The sequence below is a fragment of the Mauremys mutica genome, chromosome 4, assembly GCF_020497125.1.
Source record: "Mauremys mutica isolate MM-2020 ecotype Southern chromosome 4, ASM2049712v1, whole genome shotgun sequence".
Taxonomy (NCBI): domain Eukaryota; kingdom Metazoa; phylum Chordata; order Testudines; family Geoemydidae; genus Mauremys; species Mauremys mutica.
The window spans coordinates 132467826-132478868 of NC_059075.1; the positions used below are offsets into that span (position 1 = coordinate 132467826).

Genomic DNA, 11043 nt, shown 5'->3' on the forward strand with positions numbered 1-11043 from the left:
AGCAACGAGTTTCACACCTAGGAAATCTCCACCAAGCATTCTCAAGACTACAGTACCCAGACGAGGAAATAAGGAAACAGATCAGCAGAGCCAGACGTGTACCCAGAAGCCTCCTCCTGCATGACAAACCCAAGAAAGAAACCAACAGGACTCCACTGGCCATCACATACAGTCCCCAGCTAAAACCCCTCCAACGCATCATCAGGGATCTACAACCCATCCTGGACAATGATCCTTCACTTTCATAGGCCTTGGGTGGCAGGCCAGTCCTCGCCCACAGACAACCTGCCAACCTGAAGCATATTCTCACCAGCAACTGCACACTGCACCATAGTAACTCTAACTCAGGAACCAATCCATGCAACAAACCTTGATGCCAACTCTGCCCACATATCTACACCAGCGACACCATCACAGGACCTAACCAGATCAGCCACACCATCACCGGTTCATTCACCTGCACGTCCACCAATGTAATATATGCCAGCAATGCCCCTCTGCTATGTACATCGGCCAAACTGGACAGTCTCTAAGGGCTTGGCTACACTTACAAGTTGCAGCGCTGGTGGAGGCTTTCCAGCGCTGCAATTACACCCCGTCCACACTTGCAGGGCACAACCAGCGCTGCAACTCCCTGGTTGCAGCGCTGGCTGAAAACCCATCCCGGCAGGGGTATAAGGAGTGCAGCGCTGGTGATCCAGCGCTGCTCAGCAGGTGTGGACACTCACCAGCGCTTTAAGTGTCCTCCAGGGAATAAGGAGTTATCCCAGAATTCCTGTTCAGCCACTCTGCTCATCAGTTTGCACTCTACTGCTCTTGCCTCAGGTGACCAGCCCTTTAAATGCCCCGGGAATTTTAAAAATCTCCTTCCTGTTTGCTGCAGCCAGGTGTGGAGTGCAATCAGTTAATCTTTCCAGGTGACCATGCCTCCACGTGGCAAACGAGCCCCAGCATGGAGCAATGGCGAGCTGATGGACCTCATCAGTGTTTGGGGGGAGGAATCAGTGCAGGCACAGCTGCGCTCCGGCCGTAGGAATTACGATATCTTTGAGCAGATATCAAGGTCCATGCTGGATAGGGGCCATGATCGGGACGCACTACAATGCAGGGTGAAAGTTAAGGAGCTGCGGAGTGCCTATTACAAAGCCCGCGAGGGGAATCGCCGATCCGGAGCTGCCCCCACGACCTGCCGTTTTTACAGGGAGATGGACGAGATACTTGGGGGTGACCCCACTGCCAATCCCAGGACAACGATGGACACTTCTGAGCAGGCTGGGGGACAGGAGGAGGAGGCGGAGGCGGCGGCGGCGGGGGGGGGGGAGGAAACCACGAGTGAAGCTACTGGGATGGGGGAAGACACCCCAGAGTGGGCATGCAGCCAGGAGCTCTTCTCAAGCCAGGAGGAAAGTACCCAATCGCAGCAGTCAGCAGTTGCAGAAGGACAAGCAGAGGAGCGGGTTAACGGTAAGCGGCTTTTATTTTCTGGGTGGAAATGTTTCTGGAGAGGAAGGGGGGTTATGGCTGCATGCATGCCAGCCTCTAGATGTGGAATAGCCCGTTGATGTGGTCTATCACGTCGCGGTAATATGCATCAGTTATCTCAGCAAAAGTTTCAGCCAGAGCGTGGGCAATATGCCTGCGCAGGTTTATAGGGAGAGCCACTGTGTTTCTTGTCCCAGTCACGCTGACGCGTCCGCGCCACTGTTCCGCGAGTGGGGGGGGGGGGGGGATCATTTCTGAACACAGGCAAGCCGCGTAGGGTCCCGGGCGGAATCCACATTGCTGTAAAAGAGCCTCCCGCTGTCCCCTAGTGACTCTCAGCAGGGAGATATCTTGCAGGATTAACTCCTGTGAAAAATGTTGGGAGACTCTTTAGTAAAGAGATAGGTAGATAGTGAAGATCACCCCTGCAGCTGCATCTTCACTCAACCCCTCTATCACTCCAGATTACCCGAAGCAACCAGCTCTCCTCTATCAATCAAGCCCCACTTCTCCCTGTATAAGCACCCCTCACTCACCATTTCGTGGCTTCTGTCGTGTTATGCGTGTGGGAAAAGAATGTTAAAGTGCGAACTCCCTCAGTGTAACAATTCATGTCTGGAGATAGTGGATACAATGCTGCCCCTGTTAAATGTTTCATTTCTGGGTTTCTACAGTGACCTTGACTCCTGGAGTGGGCAGATGTTCCACTGCACAGAGGCTACAAAATTTGAGAAAGAATCCACGAAAGAGCAAAGAGGACATGCTGAAGACTGTTCTTCATCACTCTGCTGCAGAGAGAAAGGAATTGAAGGAGTGGCGAGAGAAGGAAAGCATGATCCGCCAGAGACATTGGGGTAGAAACGCTGTGGCAAAGAGGAAAAGCACAAACCAGCTGCTAGAGATCCTGTCGAGCCAAGCGGACTCTCTCCAGGCTATCGTAGCCATGCAGGCAGAGCAGTCCCGTGCTGCCCCACAGCCCCCCCCCCGTCCCAAAGCTTTTTTCCTTGTGCCCCAATGTCAGCTCAAACCGCCTTTCCCCAGCATTCAGTTTCTTACCACCACCAGCTGCCTCCAATACCTGTACGTTCACCAACCAGCCCTGATACCTACCACCACCCTTACCCTCTGCACTCAACCCCCATCACCATGCAGTATATGCACCCTGAATGCAGGATTCGTTAAACAGCACTCCAGACAGGACATATGCAAACTTGTGACTGTACAGTTCAACAACCCACACCCCTTCCCTCTTGTGTTCATGAAATGTTGTGTGTCTGTCTGTCAAGGAATTTTATTTCTTTTCAATAAAACAATTCTTGGCTTTGAAAACAGTCTTTATTATAGCAGATAGTGAAAGATACCTTAGCCCAGTAAAGAAAGAGGCACTGCAAATCATTTTAGGGATAACAGTGCAATTCACTCCCATGCAAGGCAGCAAACATTACTGTTGGCTTTCAGCCTCAAATTCTTCCCTCAAGGCATCCCTAATCCTTGAAGCCCTGTGCTGGGCCTCTCTATTAGCCCTGCTCTCTGGCTGTGCATATTCAGCCTCCAGGACTTGAACCTCAGTGGTCCATGCCTCACTGAATGTTTCACCCTTCCCTTCACAAATATTATGGAGGGTACAGCAAGTGGATATAACCGCGGGGATGCTGCTTTCCCCCAAGTCTAGCTTCCCATACAAGCAACGCCAGCGTGCCTTTAAACGGCCAAAAGCACACTCCACGGTCATTCGGCACCGGCTCAGCCTGTAGTTGAACCGGTCCTTGCTCCTGTCAAGCTTCCCTGTATAGGGTTTCATGAGCCAAGGCAGTAACGGGTAAGCGGGGTCTCCAAGGATCACAATGGGCATTTCGACGTCCCCTACTGTGATCTTCCTGTCTGGGAAAAAAGTCCCTGCCTGCATCTTCCTGAACAGGCCACTGTTCCGAAAGATGCGTGCATCATGCACCTTTCCAGGCCAGCCTGTGTAAATGTCAATGAAACGCCCGCGGTGATCCACAAACGCCTGGAGAACCATAGAGAAATACCCCTTACGATTAACGTACTCTGATGCCAGGTGGGGGGGGGGCAGAATAGGAATATGCGTCCCATCTATTGCCCCTAAACCCATTTGTGCAAAGCCATCCACAATGTCCTGCACGCTCCCCAGAGTCACGGTCTTTCTTAGCAGGATGCGATTAATTGCCTTGCAAACTTGCATCAAAACGATTCCAACGGTCGACTTTCCCACTCCAAACTGGTTCCCGACCGACCGGTAGCTGTCTGGATTTGCCAGCTTCCAGATTGCAATAGCCACCCGCTTTTCCACCGTTAGGGCAGCTCTCAATCTTGTGTCCTTGCGCCGCAGAGTGGGGGCGAGCTCAGCACACAGTCCCATGAAAGTGGCTTTTCTCATACGAAAGTTCTGCAGCCACTGCTCGTCATCCCAGACTTCCATGACGATGTGATCCCACCACTCAGTGCTTGTTTCCCGAGCCCAAAAGCGGCGTTCAACGGTGCTGAGCATTTCCGTGAATGCCACAAGCACTTTAGTGTCACACGCGGCAGGAGAATCGATATCGATATCATCGTCAGACTCCTCACTGTCACTTTGGAGCTGAAGGAATAGCTCGACTGCCAAACTTGTTGTGCTGGCGACACTCATCAGCACAGTCCTCAGCAGCTCGGGCTCCATTTGCCACAGAAATCGCGATTCACACACAGAGCAGAATGACACTCACAATGGCGCCAAACGTTGCCAGAAAGACAGAATGCTGGGATGTGAAGCGATGCACCACGGGGCGTTGGAACAGGAAGCGGAATGACCCACACACTTCCTTCCCCTTCCCACAATACTCAGCGCCAAAACGGCGCCAAAACGGGACGAGGCGCTCTGTGGGATAGCTGCCCACAATGCACCTCTCGATACAGCGCTGGAAAGTGCTGCAAGTGTGGCCACACTGCAGCGCTGGTAGCTGTCAGTGTGGCCACACTCCAGCGCTGGCCCTACACAGCTGCATGACCAGCGCTGTAACTCCCAGCGCTGCAACTTGTAAGTGTAGCCAAGCCCTAAGGAAAAGGATAAATGGACACAAATCAGACATTAGGAATGGCAATATACAAAAACCTGTAGGAGAACACTTCAACCTCCCTGGCCACACAATAGCAGATCTTAAGGTGGCCATCCTGCAGCAAAAAAACTTTAGAACCAGACTTCAAAGAGAAACTGCTGAGCTCCAGTTCATCTGCAAATTTGACACCATCAGCTCAGGATTTAAACAAAGACTGTGAATGGCTTGCCAATTACAGAACCAGTTTCTCCTCCCTTGGTTTTCACACCTCAACTGCTAGAACAGGGCTTCATCCTCCCTGATTGATCTAACCTCATTATCTCTAGCTTGCTTCTTGCTTGCTTATATATACCTGCCCCTGGAAATTTCCACTACTTGCATCCGAAGAAGTGGGTATTCACCCACGAAAGCTCATGCTGCAAAATGTCTGTTAGTCTATAAGGTGCCACAGGATTCTTTGCTGCTTTTACAGATCCAGACTAACACGGCTACCCCTCTGATACTTGACACCGAGTAAGTAAAACAAAAATAATATGCCAGTTTTTTATTTTTGTACCTCTGTGGCACAGATGGGCCGGGGAGTTTTTAGAGCATGTTGTGGGGGCCTCAGAAAGAAAAAAGTTGAGAACTCCCAGCCACCTTCTCTTCTGCTCAATTCCTCAAGCTAGTGGTGCCCCCTGGTGGACATCAAGTTATTTTTTACAACCCAAAGTTTGTAAACAACAGTCACGTGGCCAGGAACCAGACTGAGCTCTGACCTCAGTCTCCTCTTCCTGCCAGAAGGGAAGAGATCAAATACAACAAAGGCAAAGGGCGTAAGCATCTGCAGAGGCCAGAAGCAAGGTGGAATCTGAGTTCCAAGCATAATTATCACACGCACAATTGTATTAACTCCCTTGATGTTGTACAACAAACCTTTGTCCACAGCTTTGGAGTAGGCTGGCCTTATACCTGGCTGACTCAACAGTAGTCAGTGCCAAAAAAGGAATAAACTCGTCAAGGTATCTACCCTTCTTTGGGTTAAGCAAGGAAACCCTTTTATGTAGAAAGGATTATAAGGTTGTCAGGGCTCCTTGTAGTGCAGTAGACAAGGCCTCAGTCCCTCCCCAAATGCTCTGTCTGCACTGGGTCACCATGGACTGAAGCATCTGCAAGCTGCCTCTCTCTTTGCCTCAGTGAGAAATGGTTACATTGACAGAGAGAAAGTCAGGATAACAGTGGCCTTAAGAAACCTGTTACTTATTGTGGCTTGTATTGCAGCTGGAAAACATGTTTATTTGCACTCCATTTGGTTCTGCTTCACTTGTAGTCTGTGCCCTAGCGCAACACTGCAATTGCTAAAACTACTGGGGGGTTAAATCCCAATCAAACTGGGCTGAAAGTTCAACAATATTAAGATATTGCAACCTAAATTTTGGTCCTAACTTGGTCTCTTAAAAACCATCCTGATAACACCTGAAAAAATAATTAATAACTGGTTGCTCTGATTTCTTCTGCTTAGAGTAAAAGATGAAATATTTCTCCTAACCAGTGATCCTCTAATCTTCTCTACAGGGACCAGAGTGTACAGCCCCCCCAGAATGGATCCGCTATCACCGGTATCACGGCAGGTCAGCAACAGTCTGGTCTCTGGGGGTCCTGCCGTATGACATGGTCTGTGGGGATATCCCCTTTGAACATGATGAGGAGATTATTAGGGGCCAGGTCTACTTCCGACAGAGGGTCTCTCCAGGTGAGTACTCTACTTTGTTGTGTTAAAGTTGCTTAGCCTGAATGCCACACTGACAAAGTGATAATATGATGCCATAGAAGTGCATTACCATCATTTCATGCAACCAGTGAGACGTGCAAGGCATGATTCTGTGATCTAGTGGTCCCTTCTTGTCTTAGGCCTTGTCTACACTACAGGACTATTTCGAATCTACTTAAGTCGAATTTGTGGATTCGACCTTATGAAGTCGAATTTGTGTATCCATACAAAATACACAAATTCGAACTTCTGAGTCCACATTCACGGGGCCAGCGTCGACTTTGGAAGCGGTGCACTGTGGGAAGCTATCCCACAGTTCCCGCAGTCCCCGCTGCCCATTGGAATGCTGGGTAGAGCTCGCAATGCCTGCTGGGTGAAAAAATGTGTCGAGGGTGGTTTTGGGTAACTGTCATCATTCAACCGTCACTCACAACAGCCCTCCCTCACTGAAAGCGCCGGCGGGAAATCTGATCGCGCCCTTCTCTGGTCAGTTACAGCGCGGACGCCACAGCACTGCGAGCATGGAGCCCGCTGCAATCATCGCTGCACTCATGGCCGTTGTCAACTCCTCGCACCTTATCGTCCACCTCTGCAACAGCCAGCTGCTGAGAAATCGGGCGAGGAGGCTCCGGCAGCGCGGTGAGGAGAGTGGCGCAGGCCTCTCACAAAGCAGGGTACGCCGCGCCGTGGAGATCATGGTGGCAATGGGTCAAGTTCATGGTGTGGAACGGCGATTCTGGGCCCGGGAAACAAGCACGGAGTGGTGGGACCGCATAGTGCTGCAGGTCTGGGACGAATCACAGTGGCTGCGAAACTTCAGGATGCGTAAGGGCACTTTCCTTGAACTCTGTGACTTGCTGTCCCCTGCCCTGAAGCGCCAGGACACCCGGATGCGAGCAGCCCTGAGTGTGCAGAAGCGAGTGGCCATAGCCCTCTGGAAACTTGCCACGCCAGACAGCTACCGGTCAGTAGCGAACCACTTTGGCGTGGGCAAATCTACCGTGGGGGTTGCTGTGATGCAAGTAGCCCACGCAATCGTTGAGCAACTACTCTCAAAGGTTGTGAACCTGGGAAACGTCCAGGTCGTCATAGATGGCTTCGCCGCGATGGGATTCCCAAACTGCGGTGGGGCTATAGATGGGACTCACATCCCTATCCTGGCACCAGCCCACCAGGCCAGCGAGTACATTAACCGAAAGGGCTACTTTTCCATGGTGCTGCAAGGACTGGTGGACCATAGGGGACGTTTTACCAACATCAACGTCGGGTGGGCGGGCAAGGTTCATGACGCGCGTGTGTTCAGGAGCTCTGGTCTCTTTAGACGCCTCCAGGCAGGAACTTTCTTCCCGGACCACAAAATAACGGTTGGGGATGTGCAGATGCCTACAGTGATCCTCGGGGACCCAGCCTACCCGCTAATGCCCTGGCTCATGAAGCCCTATACAGGCGCCCTGGACAGAGAGAAGGAACTCTTCAACTACCGGCTGAGCAAGTGCAGAATGGTGGTGGAGTGTGCTTTCGGACGTCTCAAGGGGAGATGGCGGACCTTACTGACTCGCTCGGACATCAGCGAAAAGAATATCCCCGTAGTTATTGCTGCTTGCTGTGTGCTCCACAATCTCTGTGAGAGCAAGGGCGAGACCTTTTTGGCCGCTTGGGAGGTTGAGGCAAATCGCCTGGCTGCTGTTTACGATCAGCCAGACACCCGTGCTGAGAGAATATCCCAGCGGGAAGCGATATGCATCAGGGAGGCTTTGAAAGCGAGTTTCCTCGCAGAGCAGGGTAACCTGTGACTGTCCACTTGATTTTAAGAGAGCCTGATCATAAACCAAGTTTCCCCCACTTCCGAAGGACGTTTTTAAACTAAGGACATGTTTTAGTAATTAATAATAAATCTTTCGTTGACTTTGCATTTCTGTTTCCTGGTTGAAACATGGAAGCATTCTGTGCTGGGTAAGGTGTGCACTGATGGGTGGGTTTGCAGGAAGGGGCGAGGGGTGCCGTCTTTGGATAGGGGTTAACATGACGGCTGTGGGTTTGGGCGTTGGAAGGGGTGAGGGGTGTGGGGGAAGGGTGAGTCTCTGCCCCTGGATGAGGTCTCTTTTTGGGGCTCAGGGCACCGGGGAGGATCGTGACTACGGTCCAAGTGCATGTGAAGGGAAGCCTGCCTTTACATTCGGGGACGGCAGGCACCAGGACCCTGCACAAGCATACACATCAAGGAAAGACCCGGGGCAGCATACACCACACAGACTGTCCCTGGTGCCTAGTGACTGCAGTCTGTGTGTGCCCTGCAGTTGACCCTGCAGCCAAGTCTGTAGCATGGCACTGTGGGCTATGCACTGAAATTACAATTCCCCCCCCCCCCCCACACACAACAACAGAAAGTCTTCTGACACCAGAAACGTGACGGAAACAGTCAGTCACACCAAACCGCTTTTAGTAATGTAGTACACAGTGGGGGGTTTGAACTTGGAGTTGGGACTGGTTGATGCTGTAAGGAAAGAGCTTGTACAAATTTACAGCGCGAGAGTTGTCTCGAACATTATCGGTGTGCTGCGGTGCAGGGACAGTTCTCACGGCCCCTACCGCCCCTCCTTCTTGTAACTTTGGGTGAGGGGGGGACAGGACTTCCTGGCGTTGGAGGGCGGTTGCAGATGCACTGCAGGGGGGCTCTCTCCTCCTGCCTGCGGTCTTGCAGAACATCTACAAGGCGCCGGAGCGTGTCCATTTGCTCCCTCATTAGACCAAGCAGCGTTTGAGTCGCCTGCTGGTCTTCCTGCCGCCACCTATCCTCCCGGTGACACAGGCTCTCCCTCGACTGTCTCTGCTCTGCCGCCTCCGCTCTGGAGCTGGCCATCAGTTCCTGGAACATCTCGTCCCTAGTCTTTTTCTTTCGGCGTCTAATCTGAGCCAGCCTCTGCGAGGGGGATGCCGGGGCAGTCCGGGAAGGAGCCGAAGCTGTGTGATGCGAAAAAGGAGGTGATTTCCTTGAACAAATACATGTTTGCCAACAGTAAACACAGTCTAGTCAGTTTCAGTTACGAAGACCAAAGAGGGAACCAAGTCTCATGAGATCTCAGAACTAGTCCGAGATTTCGGAATACGCTCTCATTGGCGGCGCCATTGCACTGGCTAGCGCACAAGCGAGGAGAGACAGCTGCATCCCTCTTGCACAAAGTCCTGGTAAGCGTTACAGTACAGAGTGCTTATCAGTTAATGCTTAGCTGTGCTCTCCTGCTGGAGGCAATGTGCAAAGCAGAAAAGATGACCGTTTTGCGGCCCCTCCCGCCAGTGCACGGGAAAGATCACTGTATGCTTTTCCTCTGTGGCCTCCAACACGTGGCTGTTAAGCGAGGGTCATTCTTATGCAAAGTAAAAGTCTGTTAAGCGAGGGTCATTCTTATGCAAAGTAAAAGTCTGTTAAGCGAGGGTCATTCTTATGCAAAGTAAAAGTCTGTTAAGCAAGGGTCATTCTTATGCAAAGTAAAAGTCTACCATTCACAATAGTAACACTACACTAATTCCACTAATTAGATGCAGCACTTCCACAACGAGATCACCCTGAGGCGTGTCAGGCGGACTGAGAGAGAGCGGATGCTAATAGAAGCCCTGCACAGATCAGGACCATATGCTGCCATGCTCGTGGAGGCGATGGTCCCCCTTTACCTGAGGATGGCCTGGCGCGGAAGAGTGTGCTTCAACGGAGCACCCAACAAGGCACCTCTACCAAGGAACCTCCTGCTGAGGCTTTTCCAGCTGCTCTCTGAGAGCTTTTTTGAACTGTCCCCAGAGGACTATTGCTCCATTCCTGTATGCGTAGACCTGCTGTTTGTATAGCTCCTATATGTGTAGACCTGCTGTTTGTATAGTTTCATATTTAAAAATGTTTGTATAGTATTGTATAGTATAATTTTTGTATAGTATTTCTATTTTTTCTATTTTTTATATAGTATTTCTATTTTTTATATATATCCCTGTTTCTTAAAAAAATAAATGTTTCCCTGTTTGTAGCACTTACCGCCTGATCCTTCCCCTGATTCCGAGTCCGGGTTAACGGGCGGGGACGGTTGGTAGGGGATCTCTGTGAGGGTGATGAAGAGATCCTGGCTGTCAGGGAAAGCGGGAGTGGGTTCGATGTCGCCTGCGCCGTCCTCAAAAGACCCTTCCTCATCTTCCCCATCGGCGAACAGGGAGGAGGAACTGTCCCGGTACACTATTCCGTCCTCGGAGTCCACCGTCACTGGTGGGGCAGTGGTGGCAGACCCACCTAGAATGGCATGCAGTGCCTCGTATAAGCGGCATGTCTGGGGCTGGGCTCCGGAGCGTCCGTTTGCCGCTCTGACTTTTTGATACCCTTGTCTTAGGTCCTTCACTTTCACGCGGCACTGCATCGCATCCCGGCTGTATCCTTTCTGTGTCATGGCTTGGGAGACCTTCTCGAAGGTCTTTGCGTTACGCTTGCTGGAGCGCAGCTCCGACAGCACAGACTCCTCGCCCCACACAGCGATCAGATCCTGGACTTCCCGGTCTGTCCATGCTGGGGATCTCTTTCTATTCTTGCATTGGGCTGACTCCTCTGCTGGAGAGCTCTGCATCGTTGCAGGTGCTGCGGAGCTCGCCCCGATGTGCAACCAGAACGTCAGATTCAAAGTGCCCAGACAGGAAAATGAATTCAAATTTTCGCGGGTCATTTCCTGTGTGGCTGGCCAGAGAATCCAAGCTCGGACTGCTGTCCAGAGCGTCAACAGAGTGGTG

At 51.5% G+C, this 11043-nt stretch overlaps 1 protein-coding gene and 1 pseudogene across 1 annotated transcript in view; both read left to right on the forward strand.

The window, feature by feature from the left end:
* LOC123369841 overlaps positions 1–11043 on the forward strand; it is a 52834-nt pseudogene that overhangs the window by 25820 nt on the left and 15971 nt on the right.
* LOC123369844 (serine/threonine-protein kinase pim-1-like) overlaps positions 5909–11043 on the forward strand; it is a 9028-nt gene continuing 3893 nt past the window's right edge. The window contains exon 1 of the mRNA XM_045015861.1: positions 5909–6267. Within this exon, the coding sequence (XP_044871796.1) occupies positions 6186–6267 (82 nt within the window). The 5' untranslated portion in view covers positions 5909–6185. The remainder of the gene's footprint in view (positions 6268–11043) is intronic.